The 21206-nt window shown below is 37.4% G+C and overlaps 2 protein-coding genes and 1 long non-coding RNA gene across 4 annotated transcripts in view; all 3 read left to right on the top strand.

The window, feature by feature from the left end:
* The window catches only part of LOC134789712 (uncharacterized), a 95333-nt gene extending 92690 nt beyond the window's left edge, over positions 1–2643 (top strand). Inside the window, exons 3-5 of one of the 2 annotated variants that reach the window (XM_063760337.1) lie at positions 1053–1744; positions 2175–2289; positions 2621–2643. In XM_063760337.1, the coding sequence (XP_063616407.1) occupies positions 1053–1744; positions 2175–2285 (803 nt within the window). In that variant the 3' untranslated portion in view covers positions 2286–2289; positions 2621–2643. Of the gene's footprint in view, positions 1–1052; positions 1745–2174; positions 2369–2620 lie in introns of those variants that run through there. The other variant, XM_063760336.1, reaches the window with a different exon arrangement.
* Positions 2644–4287: 1644 nt separating this feature from the next.
* On the top strand, positions 4288–7859 carry LOC134789741 (uncharacterized). Its single transcript, XR_010144106.1, has 2 exons — positions 4288–7593; positions 7794–7859. It is a non-coding gene; the product is annotated as an uncharacterized LOC134789741 (long non-coding RNA).
* Positions 7860–8972: 1113 nt separating this feature from the next.
* The window catches only part of LOC134789720 (acireductone dioxygenase), a 161265-nt gene continuing 149031 nt past the window's right edge, over positions 8973–21206 (top strand). The window contains exons 1-3 of the mRNA XM_063760347.1: positions 8973–9150; positions 9901–10067; positions 17321–17453. Of these exons, the coding sequence (XP_063616417.1) occupies positions 9028–9150; positions 9901–10067; positions 17321–17453 (423 nt within the window). The 5' untranslated portion in view covers positions 8973–9027. The remainder of the gene's footprint in view (positions 9151–9900; positions 10068–17320; positions 17454–21206) is intronic.

Below are 21206 nucleotides of genomic sequence, written 5' to 3'. Positions count from 1 at the left end.
GCTTGAACTATAATTAAAATGTCTAATGTCTGTTATTCATCGATTGAGACGTAAATGAACTATTAAATAATAACAGTATGTTAACACTGCACGCACTGTCATTCCTAAGAAGTCATTGCATCAGTAGCAAATGGCTCATGACAGACTGATGTCCATTATGTCCAATTACATGTAACTTACATACATGTTTGTACGGTTACTAATGACAACAGATTGAGTTAGAGACCTTTGGGTGGCTTATGAAATTATCAGCATCAACAACAATCAATCAATTTATTTATTTTGTCATCACAGGGTAACAGTTAGGTGACAGTTCATATATTATTGTGTACATCAGCCATGATGAGCCGTTTAAGGGGCCGACTGATTAACAGTCCGCCGGATGGTATCTGTCAGTTGTTCGGAACTGTCAACTTATTGTTCTAACTGACGGGCCGATTCCGTCCGGCGGACTGTTAATCAGTGGCCCCCTTTAGGCATACGAAATTGGAATTGCATTTATATATACAAAGCAAATACTTATTGTAATAATTACATTAACCTTAACATTCTATAATGAAACTTAGCATTTATGAAAATGAAAAATTATTTTTTCGCTAACATGGCATTGGCATGAAAGAGAGATGAGCGTGAGAAGGTGCATTCTTGTATATTCTTGCACTGCGGGGTTGCGAACTGCATCGCAGCCATAATTGTGTTTTTAGTTTTAAGATATATTTTGTAATAATATGTATGCTAGTTTTAAGGTATTTATCTATGGGCCAATAGTTGCCTGAAAATAAACGTTTTCATTCATTTTCGTTTTCATTCATTCATTTGGATGATTATAGGGGGGGGGGGGGGTCAAAAATCGTCAAAAATCGATGACGTAATTTATGGACAGCCCCTAAACCATTTTCAAAAATATAGGAAAATTAATGACTTGGATTAATGCAAAGGAAAGCAAAGGTCTGCTCGTTTGCTGACTATCACATAAAAAAAGGACTGATAAACAAGACACACACATAAACATTACATGACTTTTACTAACGTCATTATCTTCTTCTTTCCAGGGAGCTGCCAAATAACCGCTGCGCCCCAGTCCGAAGAACTCCAGCACCTAACCACCGACGTAGAAATAGAACCCAGCGACCGGCAGGGCCGGGCCATGTACTTCACAAAAACAATCTCCACCACCAAACCCCCCAACATTACTGCCAATCAAACTGACGAGCTTATACAACCAATTCAGAATGTAACAAACGCCACAACTGAGGCACCTGTAGTGCCCCTAAATGCGACAGATAACAAAAATGTGACAGAAACGCTGACAGCGCCAAACGCGACGCTTTCCAACGCTACAGCAGCGCCAGAGCTCACTAATTTAACTGACACGCAAAATGCAACATTCGCATCGAAAAGGAGGAATCTAACGCGGCTCGATGTAGTAAAAGCCGATACTATAGAACGGACATCGGAAAGCAGAATAGTGACTGACAAACCTTTGTCTTTAGAAACTCAGAACTTCCTGCAGACTCGCATCCCGCCGAACATAGAATCTTCTCGAAGAGTGATCGAGCAGGAAGGCGGTATGGACACGGGTGCCATAGCTGGGATATCGTTTGGTGCTTTAGTTCTGGGCGCGCTGGCTGGTAGCACGGCCTTCGTGCTGTACAGACGGAGGTACCTGAATAAGCCACAGACGTTGAATGATAAATGCTCGAATCCAGACTCAAGCGGGTATCTTGATGACAGCACTATACGGGTATGTATTTCAATGTACATATTTTCTTTTCATTTCTGTTACGTCGCTTGCACCTAATTTTATAATTTTCTTATCATCGTGGTCAAAAGAAAGTAACTCTGATTGTCTGTTATTGACGCTACAGCCGCTAAATCGATGTAGATGAAATTTGGTGTGGAGACGATTTGGGGCCGGTGGGAATATCAATCATTAGCATTATTATCAATCCACACAGAAGAAGTCGCAGGCAGAAGCTAGTTCTGTATAAGGGCCACCACAAGCACATCTATTCGCGATTTTGATCTTTATTCACGTCTATCTCAATTGGAACGTCAGTTCTTCAAAACCTCTCAATTCTATCTAACAGTTTTCCGTGATCATAGCAGTCATGTGGCGTTGAATAATGAAAATTTATTTACCCAATGCTTAAAAAAATCGTTTTACTTTCCAGGACAACTCCGAGGAGATGTACAGCCTCGACAACGACTCGTTCCTCAACTCGCTTGAAGCCATGACCATCCAGAACTACTGGACGGACACCGTCAAACACACCAAGCTGTAACTGTACCAGCGTTGACTAGCCATTTATGAACGTTACTGCGGCGACATAAGGTATACCAGCAGCCAGGAGACCGAGATGCACAGCCTCGAAGCCTCGTTCCTCTCGCTGGAGGTCATGACCATCCAGAACTACTGGACGGAAACCGTCAAACACACCAAGCTGTAACTGTTCCAGCGTTGACTAGCCATTTATGAACGTTACTGCGGCGACATAAGGTATACCAGTAGCCAGAAGACCGAGATGTACAGCCTCGAAGCCTCGTTCCTGCTCGCTTGAAGCCATGACCATCCAGAACTACTGAACGGACACCGTCAAACACACCAAGCTGTAACTGTTCCAGCGTTGACTGGTCATTTGTGAACTTTTCTGCGGCGACATAAGGTATACCAGTAGCCAGAAGACCGAGATGTACAGCCTCGAAGCCTCGTTCCTCTCGCTGGAGGTCATGACCATCCAGAACTACTGGACGGACACCGTCAAACACACCAAGCTGTAACTTTTCCAGCGTTGACTGGCCATTTGTGAACTTTACTGCGGCGAGATAAGGTATACCAGTAGCCAGGAGACCGAGATGTACAGCCTCGAAGCCTCGTTCCTCTCGCTGGAGGCCATGACCATCCAGAACTACTGGACGGACACCTTCAAACACACCAAGCTGTAACTGTTCCAGCGTTGACTGGCCATTTGTGAACTTTACTGCGCCGACATAAGGTATACCAGTAGCCAGGAGACCGAGATGTACAGCCTCGAAGCCTCGTTCCTCTCGCTGGAGGTCATGACCATCCAGAACTACTGGACGGACACCGTCAAACACACCAAGCTGTAACTGTTCCAGTGTCGACTCGACGAGGTCATTTGTGAACCTTACTGGGGCGACATAAGGTCTATATTTAGGATTTTAAGCGTGAAGAATTTCGTACATTGACCGGCCAATTCCTATTTATATCGCACACGCAAAATTATATTGCTGTCCCGCTCGCTCAGTGGCATTAACCGCTGGCATCAAGGGGAGGCAGCAATATATGTAATTACGCGCGCGAGATAGAGATAGGAAATGGCGGATCATTGTACGAAATTATTTGTGGATAGCGTCCTTACTCTATCAGTGGTCAGTTGAGTTGCTGCTAGTAGGCGTGATGTTTTAGAAATGTACGGCGCTATTGGAGGGCCCTAGGCAAAATATGTTATTAATTTTGTATGAGGAGAAAAAAGCGCGCTTTACCTATGGAACCCATCGAGCTATTTGGAGCTATGGATTCGGATATTTAATTCCATATAGGTAACATACCATCGTAACAGTTGGAATAAGTCTGTCATACTTAGGTAGATTCGTATTTTTTCCGACTATAACCATGATCGCAAAATTCCAAATACTCTAAACTCGATGGTGCTTTAACCTCGGAAGACCCAGCATATAAAGTTTTCATATTTTTAATTTGAACCTTATTCTATTAGTAAATTGGAACGAATTTCGTTTGTTTTAAAAACGAATGAAACAAAAGAAATGCTACTTTAATTGGTTCATGAAAGGTTCAAATTAGATTGCACGATTATGTACATTGTAATGTACATAGTCTCAGGAGGTTAAAATAAATATATTTAATTCACATGCAAAAATGATTAGTACAGAAGTAATTACTAATTTTAATGTCATGATCGAGTGACATTTACGTTTTTGGGATTTGTACTCAATGACTCGTCCGGTTTTGGGCTCCCGATAGCAAAGTATGTTTAGAAATGTGAACTCGATTCTTAAAGAACCCTTCCAAAGTGAACTGTAGTTAAGTAGATGGTAATGTTTTACTTTCATTAATATTTAAACTGTCTACGGCCTGGCTTGAAATTGACAGTGGAAATTAAAGGATTTTTCAATGTAAGGTAAGTAGGATAAAATACAGAACTTTGAAATTGCTTGTATTTCGTGCTATCAAGGATAAATTTATGAAGTGTCCAATGCAAATGATAAAATACACTCTTTTTGTTTGGGCAGTCGTGTAATAACATTATGAAATATAAGTGATATTCAAAGTATTTATTGACGACATGTGAATGTACTATAGGTACGAGTACCTATACCTATATAGTCTTGACTTTTGTAAACGACATTAATCAGAACTCCATAAAAATATTGACATTTTTGACTTAAACCAGAATTGGCCGCATTGGCAAATATATCGTAAGAGAAATATAGTTTATTTTGCTAGTGCTAGAGGCAAGAGAAACAGTATGGAGATTTCCTTTAAGTGTTTTTCTTGCCCCAATGTTTCTCGTATCCCATTCAAACTTATTTAGAATTGATATGAATTGTTCTGATGTCGATGGTTTGAGTTTTCTCCTAAGCTTATCTGCTTTAAGAAATTGCGACTTCAGTACCTATAATATGAAATGAGAACAATAATCAGATTCGTCAAACGAATGTCTGTAGAAATAAACCCCAGGATATTACATGTATTGTCTGTTATTAATAAGAATGTGACGATTTATTATTAATTAATATTAATAATCGGTGTGAACTTTTAACTCGGGTAATTATTAATTTATATTAGTAGTTGTCGATTCGTCAACACTTCTGTAAATAGTACATAATGTGATAATTATTTTTAAACTTGTTGTAACATGATTTATTCTAGATTTAGTATTATAATATCTACTATTATTTCTTACCGCTTTTACACTATTTTTAAGTTTTAATTTAATCGATTTATTAAACTAACTGTATAATTTGACGATTGGAATTGACATTTGATTATTTATGCTATTGCTTATTTAATTATTGTTTGACAGTGATTTTCGATGTCTTTTAGCTTAGGTATGTATTAATGATCTCAATTATTTCAATGTACTGTTAGAAGATGAGGTATTAAAGCTTTTAATTAAACCCCTTCTTCTCTTGTACTTACTACTAAGATGTGGACATTTGTGATCATTGTGATTATGACTGGATCATGGATGTGTTATCTTTTTTTTTATCAAAATCTAGCGATTTGGAAAAAGCATGCAATTGGCGGTTTTCTTATAAAATTATTTAAATATTTTACTGTGTAATTATGTCAAAAGCAGCGTTCTGATCTAGCTGGTATCGCCCATGTTAAACGTTTTTGAACAATGTGACGTACCAAACATACTTTGATATTATGATTTTTATACCTACCTATTAATCTTATTATGGTACGTAAAGTATACCTATCTCACATTTTGCAAATTTTTATTTTGCTGAAATACGGCTGCAATGTCTCAATGACATTTTTTTTAAGATAACATATTGTTCACTGTCCACAAATCTTAGTGCATTCATCTGTGTTTGTTACTTTATGTATAATAAATATTTTAATATTTATAAGTTTTATATAACAACTATTATCTCTCTTAGTTTTCATTGGTCTTTTAAAAATAGCGCGCATTCCGTGTCCTCTTTTGTCCTGAAAGATAATATAGGACAACGTGAATTATAAAGTAGAATCGGTGAAATGGAAATCCAGCCCATAGAGCATGGAACTTCTTTGTCCAATGCCAGTGCATCTCACTCTCTCATTAAAGCAAAATGTGAGACGCAATACACATTGGACAAAGAAATTGGATAGGTGGAATACCATCCTCAGGACAGAGTTGACAAATAGACAGAGATAGGGTCACTAAGTGGGTGTCCAGGTGGGACAATTTTCCGCACAAGCTGAAATTGACAACTTAATTGTGTGGTTTGAACGCATAAATGATAAGAAAGGACACTGGCTCGCCGATTCCAATATAAACACATTCATTGCCACTAAGTGCTACGGGTTACGCTCGTAGCGCGTAGCCACGTCTTTGCCAAATGGAGCGCATAGTCGCTACGAACAGTGTACCCGACAGTCGGGTTCTAGTTGCTGAATGTGTTAAATTGTATACGCTAGATAAGATTGATAATCAGATTTCTAATCAACTTGGTAATTTAATTGTTCCGTTTGGACGGGCCTTAAGACAAAATTAACTGAGACGAGACTGTTTAGAACGCACACATAGGTACTTATCGGCTTTAGGCTACTGGCCGCCCAAGTACCTAAGCACGTGGAAATCGGCTAGTTATGAAATACCCTCTGCCTATCTTTCATCTCTGTGCGACACTCACAGCGACAAAAAACATGACATGATATTTAACTAGGTACCCTTAAGTATGTATACATAATCCCATAATGACCTTTTTTGCTGACCGTATATGCGCGTTGTTTCCTAGACTAGTGTGTAAACACATTTATGCATTATTTCGTTTGATTGTTTAGACATCCGTCCATAACTTGTTTTGTCAAATGATTTGTTGCATTTACCTTTTTTTTCGTTATTAATTTGCATTGCACTAATTGACCTATCAGGAATTATTTGAAAACATAATTTTCGTAGCCACTACGGTCATATCAAACTTAGTTGTACCTAACTTAGCGTTTCAAATAAGATTTGAAGTAATATATTTATGTAAATCGTGTAAACTGCATAAATTTGTGTGATTTAGAAGTAGTTTGATGAGAAAATATTTACTACTAAGTAACTTTTGCACTTTCTGATTCAAAACTTAGCGGTATACAAAAAAGCCCAGAATCGTAAGGCGCCAATCGCACGACAGCTTTTTCAACGCGCGTTAATAAAGCGCAGCAATCTGTCCGCACTCTAAATTCGATTTAACGACCAAGGCTTAAAGTCGAAAATCCAACAACGCTTGATAAAAAGCTCCACCGCTGTTGTGTGAATAAATACACATGTATCCATTTGTGTCATTCAAACGCTTTTTTAACGCGCGTTGTAAAAGCGCCCGTGGTAATGGGGGCTACGTATTTAAGTTATTAAAATCAATCAATCTTAAAAAAAATTCATGTGGGTAGTTATAAAAAGTTAATTACCTTGATATAGGCCTACCTTATTAAATGTTTTGATTGTTATAAATGGAATAATAAAATTGTTTATTTGTAGGTACCTACATATTATTTTGACAATGGATTATATAAAGTGATATAATTATCTAATTTTAAATTATGCGTTATTGTCTCACAGCAAGAGTGTTTTAATATATACTCAAACACATCCACCTTGTCAGTAGAAAAGGCACCGCGTGAAATTCAAATTTTCTACGGAAAGTCTACTCTTCTCGCCTACATTTTTTAAATTTGCCGCCTTTTTCTTCTGTCAAACTGGGTGTGCCAGAGTAGGTAAATATAACCACTTTTGTCTATCAAGGTTCTATATTAAGTACCTACCCTCATAAGTACCCGTATCGGTGCTAAGAAATTACACTACATTGATACATAAACCACCAAAACATACATAGATGTATCCTACCATAGTCTAATAAAACATGGTCTTCCATTCCCAGAGTGACACGGGGCTACGTCACAACAACATGGCCGCTATATATAGCGCTATCGCATATTATCATATAGCGCTGTCGCATGATGACGTAAGCCCGTGTCAGTTAGGTGACCTAGAAAAGACGGGAATGGAGTACCAGGCGGAGTATATTATTATACCATGTATCCTACATAGTTTGCTCATTAAATGCATTAAGTTGTAACACTAGTATTATCTGGATTAAATCTATTTTTACTGGAATTGGACGATGTTTCATTTATTCTACGTAACCACAACCACATTTCCTTGTGACAACAGTTTTCGGAAATCAATATAAAATATAAATATAAAATGTTAACCCGGCGACCCGGCCGGTGACTGTACCTATCATAATAACCCACCTAGACACAAAGCCACTATTCATAAGGCCCCTGTACACACTGGGCCAGCGCCGGCCAGTCCAAGGGACGCAGCCATGCCGTAGAATGAGATAGCAATATCACTTGCTCCCTCTAACGCATAAATGCGTCCCCAAGACTGGCCCACGCTGGCCCAGTGTGTACAAAGGCCTTTTCACCTCAGCAGCTCGAACAAGGGTACTTTGCTTCTTATAAACAGTGAGCAAAATGCGATTTTGCTCACTGAGTCATTTTGTCTCACTCAGTGAGCAAAATGCGATTTTGCTCACTGAGTGAGACAAAATGACATTCAAGTGACCTTTATAGTCAAATGTCATTTCAACATGCGGGGTCTAATACAAGTTCGATATACTTGGGTTCTATTATCTCTGTCCCTCTAGGTATGTTCTCACTGCTTAGGGTGAAAAATTTTGTGTACTACACGAGATCAAAGTTATTTACATCTCGTGCGCTTTTGAATCCCTTACTACGCTCAAGCAAGGAAATGGCTTGACAGATTATATTTGCCGCCCTATTTTCGTTATACGATGGCTGTCCAGGTCCAGGATTTAAAAGTAGCAAAATAAATAAATCATTGATTTTATTTATGGCTAAAACAGAACATGTACACGCTTGCGGTTATCAAAGTTAAAAGACGCCTTATTCCAGTGTATCCATTAATCAAATACCCTTAAATTAGTGATAAGACAGAGACACTGCATCATAAGAAAACCATCCTAATTTTCAAAAATAGGGTTGTACACATTACAATCCCGAAATCAATCAAACCAAACTTGGTTCACAAGTTAACTTCGACTTACGTGAACCTAATTTTAATAAATTTAATTTAGTTTTTTATATATAAATTTATTTTTGGGGATTTATTAATTCATTTGACTGGCAATGACAAGCAAAGCGATGTCATGTGTCAATGTCATGCTATTATGCCAGATTCGGTCATTTTATGTTGCCCTTCGGTACTGTGAATTTACTATTTCTTTATTTATTTATTTGAATTTACTTGTTACAAAATGGTGAAAGCCTGGTATATGGACGACGATAAGAATGATCAGCGCGCGGAACATCACAGGAACCCGCCTCAGTTTGTATCTCTCGATGAATTGTATAAGAAAACTGGTGTTGAATACTTTAACGTGAGTTTTTTACGTCTTATTTTTATCTTTATTCAGATTATTCTCTTTGAATTTATATTTAATCAATTACCAACAGCTATGTCGTTATTACTGAAGGGATTTTATCTGCTTACGTTTAAATAAACGGGAGTAATGTTCGACCCAAAGACAATTATTGTTATCTTATCTTTTCAAAACAATGTAAGAGAAGTATTGTTACTTCGACTTCTTGCTTTATCGCATTGAAATATCAGTAACTTTGGTAAACTATAATACATAATAAATACTACAAATAAGCATCAAAAATATAAATATTTGCACTAATTAAATTTAAATGAATGAAAATCAGCTTTTTGGTAGGGCCACAAAAAAATGATGGTGAAGCTTTGACATGCGATACGGGGTCCATGCGGCCCTGTACATATATGGATAATTGATGAGCATACTAAGTCAGGACACAAAATAATCATGTGATGTTTGTTTTTGAAGTTTATTATCTGGAGAGTCTTAAAATATCACACATGATATTGAACCTCTTCACAAGGGATTTTCAATGCTAAGGCCTATGCTCGGCAGTAGGACACAATAGGCTAACAAACAAATGAACAAATAAATAATAAATGTACAAATATTAAATCAAGATCTTATTTAGTTGATGTCAAATCCATAGAATATACTCCGAGTTAGTATACATAAATGAATGACTTAAGCTAATTGTCATAGTGAATGTTAATTTGTTAATAACTTTGCTCTCTGTACTTAATTTTGCAGCTAAATGTCGATACTCATGAGACTGATGGAGTCCTAGATAAGATAAAGAAGGACCGCGGCTACACCTACGAGGATAGGATGGAGGCATCCAAGGCGACTCTGCCCAACTATGAAGAGAAACTGGTTGCCTTCTACACTGAGCACTTGCATACTGATGAAGAGATAAGGTACTATTTATATATTAACACATGATTTCAAGACTTCCGAAGTATTAAATTGGAAATCAGTAATTTCTCTGATAATACTGTGGCATTTGGTATGAGACTTTGTACATAGGTTAGAAATACTGTAATCAACACGTCCTATTAATTTATGTCCAGAAAGTAGAGACATTGTATTAAATAATAAATAAATATTAGGGGACATCTTACACAAATCAACCTTGCCCCAAACTAAGCAAAGCTTGTATTGTACTATGGGTGCTAGGCTAGGATAAACATATTTAAATAGCTAAATTCATATTTATACATAGAAAAACACCCATGACTCAGGAACAAATATTTGTGTTCATCACACAAGTAAATGCCCTTCTGGGATTCGAACCAAGGACCATCAGCTTCACAGGCAGTGTGCTGTGTGGCGCAGGCGGGAACGGAAATATGAGTGAAAACAACGTGTTAGGACTACGTCTCTTTAATCACTGTCTTACATGGAGTCGTGCATATGCTTAAACTATATCTATACTTAACTTACTAGCTACATACCACTACACCTCTGGGGTGAAAAAGAAAAATAAAAAAAACAACAAGTTTTTTTTTTTTTTTTTTTTTTTTTAACATTAAGAAAATGCTACTATTCGAAATATTGTTTTATTCTATTTTTATGAACTAATTCCACTTTACCGTCCTTGAATATTTTAATATTAAGTCCACAGTCTTCGACGACACTGTATGGTCCTTGAAACACTTTATCCATTTTTGTACCTTTTTCACTTCTTAACAATACTAAACTGTCTTTTTCGTACACATTTGATTTAGCGTTTTTGTCATACACTTCTTTACGCTTAATTTTATCTAAAATTATTTTTTTACGTGCGTCCTTATTAGCTAATTGTATCCTATATCTTAACTCTATAGCATAATTATCAATATTGTAAACCGGTTCAACAATATCATTACTTAATCTACTTGGTAAAATACATTTCTTACCGAAAACAATTTCAAAGGGTGCATAGGATGTTGAAGTATGTACAGTATTGTTATATGAAAAACACCAAAACGGTAGCCATTGTCCCCAAGTATCTATATGTTCATCGCATTGTATGCGCAAGAAGTTACGTAAGCTTTTATGAGAATTTTCGAGGGCACCCAAAGATTGGTGGTGATAAGCTGTGGAATACTGTTTGTCAATATTCAATAACTTACATACCTCTACCATTACTGAAGACATGAATTCTGCCCCTCTGTCAGTCGCTATTGCCTTGGGAACACCGTATCTTAGTATAAAATTACTTACGAACGCCTTTGCGACGGTCACGGTGTCCTTCGCGGGTAATGCATACGCCTCCACATACTTACTGAGCTCACATTGTATTGTGAGTATATATACATTACCATCAATATCCTTATCTAAAGGGCCGACGATGTCTAAATATATTTTGTCAAATGCCGATTCAGCTGTTGACGTTATGGCCATTGGCTCCTTTAAAATAGGTGAGTGTTTCATTATTTGGCATTTGGAACATTCTACATCGTTCTCTAAAGTAGGCCAAAAATACTTCCGTTTTATATTATTCGTCATTCGCCTTACACCCGCGTGCCCACTCGTAGGCAGCAAATGATAGTCTTGTAATATAAATGTTTTCTCATCATTGTCGACAATTTTCCTAACACCTTCAACAATTAATAATTGAGGACCGGTCCATTCTTTTCTTGAATATATTTCAGTCGAGATTTCTTTTATAAATGACGCGTTTTTAATATCTTTTACTATGCATAGTTTTTTTATATTATTTTTTTCGCAAAAATCTTTCAATTCGCTCACAAATACGTCTCGCGTGAAATGTGACTGGAATTTTAGATTTATATATATCGTTTTTTCGACTGCTACAAACACTAAACATTTTTCTTCAGAAGTTACTTTATTTTGTCGTCTTAACTCGTTTATGGTTTTTTCGTTCACAAACGTCAAATCGATAATATCGCTCGGCTTCCGTAATACATCTGCAACTCGAGGTTGATCAGGCCTCTCGTCCGAAGATATATTAGGGTTACTTTGCGTATCCTTCTCTACACCATCTAATCTCTTTTTCTGTGCTCTAGTCAATACCGTTAATACGTTATGATTTATCTCTTTTAAATCATCGGAAGTTATAATTACTCTTGACAATGCATCTGCTATTACGTTATCCTTTCCTTTTATATATTTTATCTGAAAATTGTATTCTTCTAGCTCTAACCGAAATTTTGTAAGTCTACTTGAGGGATCCTTCATTCCAAAAAGATACAATAATGGCCTGTGGTCGGTCATTATTGTAAATTTTCTACCATAAAGATAAGGTCGGAAATATTTTATACTCCAAACTATAGCTAAAAGCTCTTTTTGTATTGTTGGATAGTTGAGTTCCGCTTTATTAAGGGGTCTGCTCGTATATGCTATTGGTCTCATATTTGAATTACATAGTACTGAAGCAATTGCGTTACCGGAAGCGTCTGTTTGTAATATAAATTCATTATTTTCACTGAAATCTGGGTATTGTAAAATTGGTGGTGTAACTAATGCGTTCTTAAGATGTGTAAACGCTTCCTCACACTCCTTAGACCATACGAAAGGTATATGCTTTCTACTTAAATAATTTAATGGTAATGTTATTTCTGCAAACTTGGGTATAAATTTTCGGTAATAATTACAGAACGCAACGAATCTTCTTACTTCCTCTGCGTTTGTGGGTACCGGGTAATTGTGTAGTATTTTTGTTTTCGCTGGGTCGGGTAAAATTCCTTCGGCAGAAACAACATGGCCAAGGTATAAAATATTTTTCTTAAGAAAGTCACACTTTAAGGGATTAAGCTTCAAATTAACTTGTCTGAATCGCTGAAATACCTTGATTAAATTTTTGTTATGCATTTCCAGATTTCTACCAAATACAATGACGTCGTCACAATATACGAAACATTTTTCATAAGTTAATCCTGACAGTGCAACAGACATTACCCTTGAAAACGCATTCGCTGATATCTTTAAACCCATCGGGAGACGCTTCATATGATATTGACCTGTACTAGTGTTGAATGCTGTGATTTTCCTACTTTCTGGCTCTAGGCTTACTTGGTAAAACCCTTGACTTAAATCTAGATGACTGAAGTAAACACTTCCTCTGAGTGCGTCTAGAATTTCCGTAATATTAGGGAGGGGAAATTTGTCATCCTGTATAGTTTCATTAACTTTTCTAAAATCCACTACTAATCTCCATTTTTTATTACCTGTGCTATCCTCTTTTTTTGGAACTAATAATATAGGGCTTGACCATTCACTATTGGATTTCTCAATAATATCTTCTTGCAACATTTTATTAATTTGTTTATTTATTTCTGGTTTTAATGCTTCTGGAAGCCTGTATGGTTTGGTATATATAGGTTGACTATTGGGTTTTAAAGTGATGGATTGACTCATGATATTTGTTGTAGTTAGTTTATCTCCTTCTAAATAAAATATATCTGAGAATTTTGCGCATATAATTTCTATTGATTTCCTTTCTTCTAACGATAAGTGACTTAAATTTATAAGTGGTAGTAATTGTTTCACCCTATTAACGTCCGGTTTAATTTTATCGTCAGCGAGTGTACATAACACAAAATTATCCAAAATATCCGTCTCTATGTCAAATACCGGTAATCGAATCTCTTTTTCACTTGTATTTAAAATTTGAACGGGGATTTTCCCATTTTTCGGTCTGACTATACCTCCTGCCAAAAATATATTTTCCATAAGGTGTTTATTTCTAACTACGTAATCGCGTTGTTTACTCGTATGAAATGGTAGTAAATGAATAGATTCACTCCGCGCTGGAATTACTAAATAATCATAATCGCTACTCTTATGAATTGGTACCATACTCTCTCCCTCACTAGTAAACAAGGTTAAAGTATCGTATTTAAAGCTGATATCCGCAAAGTAAGTTCTCATGAAATCTAAACCTATAATACCATCCTCTATAAATGGCAATTCGTCGAATAAGTGAAATTTATGTTCGAACTCTTCCTGGTTCTCAAGCGTTATCGTTATGTCAGCATAATGATTCGAGCAAAGCGGTCCGCCGATGCCGTTTATTATTACAATGTCTTTGTTTACAATATCGGTCTCAGATATCACGTTTCGTTTTAATATAGATATACCTGCTCCAGTATCTAAAATTAAAGTTCGTTTCTTGTTGTTAATATAGACCGTAATAAAATCGTAACCGCCGTTATAAGCAAATACGTTAAACTCGAAAAAACTGGATCGATTCATTATTTTGTGAATGTTCCCTATTTACGTCGTTCGGCCTGGGGATTGCTGTTAAAAGGTGTTTGCCTCGGCTGCCTCGGGAACCCCTATAATTGCCGTTTCTCCCCCTAAGGTTTTGCGGATGTTGTAAACGAGGTTGTCGCATATACTGGTTGCCTCGATGAGCGAAGGTTCCGCGTCCTGGCGCTGCACCTGGATACCTAATATCATAGCCTCGGTAGCCTCTGTTCGTGTAACCCTGATAACCGGGTCTGTGTCGGTTATAAAAATAGTTGGACTTACCTCTGCTTCCTACGGAGTTCAGAAATACGTTTTGCGATGGCTGCTGGGCCGATTCTTCATCTTCGGCCGCTCGCACCGCGTCCTTGAGGCACTCGTAGTCCCGGGCTGAAATGATTGTTCCTAGCCTCCTATTCCGTAGGCCATCTGCAAATCTTTTTACCGCCATTTTCTCGTTTATAGGTCTCAAAATTTCGTAAGCGCTGTCATTGGAATCCGCTTGCGAAATCGTGAGATTTACAAACATTTCCTCTATTTTGTCTCCGTATTCCTTTACCGACATTTCTTTCTGAGTTATATTGTTAAGCTGCGTTAAAATGGAACATGCTGATTTTTTTGTAAGCAAGTATTTTTTCATATCTGAAATTAAATCTGAAATTTTATCATAAGTTTGTTTTAACTTAAGCTTTGCAGCTTTGTTGAGACGTGTTTTTATTACGAAAGAAATCAGCATTTTTTTACAACTATCGTTGGTCAAACATGTTTCATACATTTCTACGCTTTCTATAATTTTTTCCGTAACTTCCTCCGTGCCATTCATAACGGGGATTAAAGTGGCTGCCGCTTTGATATCGAATTTATCCATTGTGGCTGAGTTAGTAACAGTTTCTTGAATCTCAAATGACAAAATTTTTTTATATACTAAATTTATATTTTCTATAACTAAATCTAAAATATACGCACTTTCGACCACTATCTCACTATCTAATAAGCTAACAATATTTTCATAACTATTGTAAAGTGATTTTGCTCTATCTATTTTCTGTCGTACATAATCTTTCCGCTTTAACCGTTTATCAATACCTAACTTTCGCAGATTAACATGGATTACTTGTAACTCACTGTAAATGTCCTGTAACCGCTGCTCCATCTACGATTATTTCAAATTTCCGCTTCTCCTTCTGGTTGCTCCGCCTTCTTTTTCCATGATAATCTTCTTTGCAGACCTTCTAACACCTCCGATCGAATCTGGCGCCTAATCCATTTCTTCTGTTGATCCTTATACTTTTTGTATAAATATGCAATTACGGCTAATCCAATAATAGCCAAAATTGTACCCAGAAGCCAGTTATTGATGTGTATTTGCTCTGACTGGTCCGTAGTTGCTGCATTACTCCCGGCTGCATTTTGAGTGATGATCACCTCTTTTTCTTCTTCTTTTGAATATGACTTGCCCATAATTTATAAAATAAATTGTCCACGACGTTTGAAAATGCACCACACGAATGACAAGTTCATATAACACACCATTAATTTGAGTCCTGCACTTTTATATATCTGTTCATTTTTAGCACTTCCTTTTAATCACAATTAATGTCCTTGTAGCGAGGCGAAACGCGTTCGCGCGACGATGGCAAGGTCGCCATGTGCTGTGTGGCGCAGGCGGGAACGGAAATATGAGTGAAAACAACGTGTTAGGACTACGTCTCTTTAATCACTGTCTTACATGGAGTCGTGCATATGCTTAAACTATATCTATACTTAACTTACTAGCTACATACCACTACAGCAGGGTCACTACCCACTAGGCCTACCGGTCCTCAATTATTTACCATAATTTAGAATTTATTTTAAAATCTTGAAGTTAAATTTTGGGAAATCATGCATGACAATACATCCTTACTTATTAAGTAAAATCATATCAGTATTGAATGATTCACAGTTAATTTCACTAGACTTATATCAACTGGGATATGGACCGTGATTACCTTTTGTATTGTTTCAACCAAAATCATATTGTCAAGCCTCACTGTATGTCCATTGGTGGTGTCCCTTTAGACCAGCAGTCGGCAACCAGCGGCCCGCGGGCCCGCAAACCTCTCACTTGCGGCCTGCGAGCCTCCCTGGCTATTTTGTATGTAATATTGACAAATGAAAATGTCTGATAAAGTCATAAATATTAACAAAGTGCGGCCCGCGTCCACTTCGTTAACTGCTATGTGGCCCTTGGCTGCTAAAAGGTTGCCGCCCACTGCTTTAGCCCTCTACATATCCATTGATACTTCCATCTCGGTCTGTGTTCTGCTACAACTTGAGAATTGCTCTAGGTAGACAGAATAACCCCCTTATTCATAAGCACGCTACAAACCTCAATTAGCTAATAATTGTTTGTCTTTATCTGTCATTTTGATGTATGTATTTGTAAGAAAGGAACAAAACATAATTTAACACATATCAGGTAAGGGGCTATTCATAAATTACGTCATTTCAAATTAGGGCGGGGGGTCTGGACATCAGATGATGGTAGCATGACGTAGGAGGAAACGGGGTCATTCGAGGCATGATTTTTGGATGATTTTAGGGGGGGTCAAAAATCGTCAAAAATCGATGACGTAATTTATGGACAGCCCCTAAACCGTAAAGTTTTATGAATAAGGTGGGTAAATGTTCACAGAGTGTGCATCTATCTAATACCTTTAAACGAGCAATTCTTGTATAGTTAATATCTAAAACGGCTCTAACGATTCCGATGAAATTTGCTATATAGGGGTTTTCGGGGGCGAAAAATCGATCTAGCTAGTCTTTGGGAAAACGCGCATTTTTGAATTTTTATATGTTTTCCGAGCAAAGCTCGATCTCTCAAATATTTATCTCTATAACAAACAAGACCCTGACCTTCTTTAAGTTGCAAAAGGGAACCTTTTTAAAAGAATTGAAGAGATTTCAATCTTAACCAATTCATATGTGATTCCAGGTTTGTGCTGGACGGCTCCGGCTACTTTGACGTGCGTGACCGTGACGACCAGTGGATCCGCATCGAAGTCACCCCGGGGGACATGCTGGTGCTCCCCAGCGGTATCTACCACCGCTTCACTCTTGACTTCAATGTGAGTACCTAAATATTTGTGACAGTGGTACTAAATATAGTGGCTACTTTTTACCCCCCACGCAAAAAGAGGAGTGTGTTTGACGCCAATGTCTGTATGTGTGTCTGTCTGTGGTATTGTAGCTCTCAAACGGATGGACTAAATTCGATGAGGTTTTTTTAAGTGAGACGTTTTCTTGCGGTGGTTCTTAGCTATGTTTGTTAAAAATCGATCCAGCAGTTTGAAGAGTATCAGCTCTTTTCCAAAAAGATGTATGGTATTTTTGACATGGATTTTTTTAAACAAAGCCAAGTATACGCGATTAAGGGCCAGTTGCACCAACCACATTTGACAGACTGATCAACGTCAGCCGGCGCGCCCCTATTAGTACGTTGCTTCTGGAAAAAAATATATGGAAAACTTGGCATAATTAATAGAAGACTTTTTTCAATTGGGTTATGTACGTTATGGACCGTAGTTATTTTTCATCAACCCTCCCCAACCCTCCCCCCTCTGCGTCACCCCCCCACACCCCCGCAAAGGGCTCGAAACGCGGTTTTTCTAAATTTTTAAGAAAACCGTTCAAGATATAGAAAAAGTGTGTAGGAACGCAGTGATCCTTAGTAAATTTTCTATTTATCTCTTATACACACTATAGTGCTATCACTTATAGTTTTTGTGAAATCTGTCACCATGTATGCAATTTTTTTAGAATTTACGTTTTTTTTCTTTTGTAAGATAACTTTTCTCAAAATATACTTACGATATCGCCAAATTTTGTTTAATTTAAATAAATAGTTAATATGTTCTTTAAAATGGTGTATTATTTATTATTAAACTCCTTCATTTGACGATGCTATGCCATTTTGAACATACATCGTCTTCAAACATTTTTAAGCTCACCGAAGATCGTTACTATTAACCACTTGACTGTGAAACAGATCGCACGGTCGCGTTTTTATAGCTTGCCTCACATAGAAGGTAGCCTATAGAAGTGGTGTACGCGTGCCTCCGTGAGGGACAAAATATACGCAATGCGACAATATTAAAAACACGTTTTAACATTCCTGACAATATACCAAAAACAATAATCTACGTATTTCGGTCGGGTTATTGAAATGAAATGAAATTTTTTATTTGTTGCCCACCATAACCCATACTAAATTTATGATGGGGAACAAACAAAAAGTGAGACTGTGACAAGGACAAGCAATAGTATCGCTTTCCTGCTACTCCTACTGAAAGTTCTATCTCGTTCGGTCATTTGGCCCCTCCCACGTTTCCTCTCTATTATTGTACCTCTATGTTGCCTCACCATGCCTGTCACGCTCTAACAAGTATGTAAGTGCGAAAGGGACGCGCATAGTGATAGGCGATAAAAATGGAACCGTGCTGCGGGGTGAACCCACGATTTTTGACCACCACACACATGAAAAGTTCATCATCTTCTTCGCGTTGTTCCCGGCATTTTGCCACAGCTCATGGGAGCCTGGGGTCCGCTGGCAACTAATCCCATGATTTGACGTAGACACTAGTTTTTACGAAAGCGACTGCCATCTGACCTTCCAACCCAGAGGGGAAACTAGGCCTTACTGGGATTAGTCCGGTTTCCTCACGATGTTTTCCTTCACCGAAAAGCGACAACTAACGCGAGGAAGAAGACGTGTGTGGTGATCAAAAATCATGGGTTCACCCTCGGTTGTGCTGTAGGCAGGGTTGGGCAGTATTTCAATTACATGTATTTGAAATACATTTTAGTAATTTGTATTTGTATTTCAAATACTACCTGGAAAAGTATTTTGTATTTGGTATTTCAAATACTGCACTCACATGTATTTTGTATTTTGTATTTCAAATACTTCAAGGTTCAAAATACATTTCTACAAAATACATTTTATTAAATTCTATGATCCTAAAATGGAACATTTTTTTAAATATAATGTACGACTTGTACGAGCGCAAATAGGTACATTGCGCGAGCTATTCTGCGCAGAACTTTTCGTCAACAGCCAGGGGATAGAGTCATTGTAGTAGTTTCCGTCCATGCTCTAGTTTTCGACCACTTGACAGATTAGCATATAATATATTTCATTTTTAATTTACTATTTGCGAAATATATTTTTTATATGTAGACAGATATATTGTTTAGCTAAGGATTGAAATCAGTCCAAATTTGTGCAGCAATGTAGGTTTATATTCAAATTTCGTCAAGTGGACGAAAACTAGAGAAGGACGAAAACAAGCGCAATGACCCTATAAGTTTTAGGAAAGGATATTCGTTAAAAAAAACTAAATGATTAAACAAAAAATAAGAAAAGTATTTTGTATTTGAAATACATTATTTTAAACACTGTAATTTGTATTTTGTATTTCAAATACCAGTCACCAAAGTAGTTTGTATTTGGTATTTCAAATACTTTTAAAAATGTATTTTGTAATTTGTATTTGAAATACGTGGAAGCCAGTATTTTGCCCAACCCTGGCTGTAGGTACCTATAAATTTCGGTCAGGATCCGTTTCATATACAGACAAGTGGTTAATAACGATATTAGCTGACATTGAAAATATTTGAAGGCAATGTATTTTAAAAATGGCATAGGATCGTCAAATGAAGTAGTTTAATAATAAATAATACATACATACATATAATCACGCCTATTTCCCGGAGGAGTAGGCAGAGACCACGGTTTTCTACTTGCTACGATCCTGACATACCTCTTTCGCTTCCTTCATTTTCATTACATTCCTCATACACGCTCGCCGGTTTAGGGTGCTCTTGACCTGGTCTTTCTTCAGGATTTCCCCGATCTGATCAGAGAAAATCCGCCGAGGTCGACCCCTTCCAACTCCCACTTCCACTTCTCCCTTATACACTCTCTTTGTTAGCCTTCTTTCACTCATTCTTTCCACATGTCCAAATCATCTCAAAATACCTTTCTCAATTTTAGTCACTACATCAACATTCAGTCCACACTTTTCCCTTATCACACTGTTCCTAATTCTATCTTGCAATCTCACACCACACACACTTCTCAGCGCTCTCATTTCCACTGCATTCACTTGGCTCTGATGCCTCTTCTGCCATACCCAACTTTCGCTACCATACATAAGTGTAGGCACCAACACCCCTCTATGAACAGCCAACCGTGCTTTTTGCGACACCTTCTGGCTGCTCATAAAAGCGTTAAGTGCCCCATTCACACGTTTTCCAGCATTCACTCTCCTTTCAATGTCTTTATCATGCTTACCGTCCCTAGTGAACAAGGTTCCCAGATACACAAACTCTTTCAATAAATAATACCCATTTTAAATAACATATTAACTATTTACTTAAATTAAAAAAAACGGTCAAGTGCGAGTCGAACTCGCGTTCCAAGGGTTCCGTACATAAGTCCGACTCACGCTTGACTGCACATTTCTAATAGGTTTTCCTATTATCTATAGGTAAAGTACTATTTTGTGTATTTTTTCAAAATTTTAGGCCCAGTAGTTTCAGAGATAAAGGGGGGGGGGGGAATGGTCGGACAGACAAACAGACACACGAGAGATCTTATAAGGGTTCCGGTTTTTCCTTTTGAGGTACGGAACCCTAAAAGCGTGAAAGATATCGTAAGTGCTATTTGAGAAAAGTCATTAGAAGAAAAAAAACACTGAAAATGCTAAAAAATAGCATCTTCCGTGACGTATTGCGCAAAAACTATAAGTGATAGCAATATAGTGTGTATAAGAGATAAATAGAAAATTTAATAAGGATCACTTCGTTCCTACACCCTT

This window comes from Cydia splendana, chromosome 4 (assembly GCF_910591565.1).
Source record: "Cydia splendana chromosome 4, ilCydSple1.2, whole genome shotgun sequence".
Lineage (NCBI taxonomy): Eukaryota > Metazoa > Arthropoda > Insecta > Lepidoptera > Tortricidae > Cydia > Cydia splendana.
The sequence above is the reverse complement of the archived record's forward strand: the minus strand, read 5'-3'. Positions and strand labels throughout refer to the sequence as shown.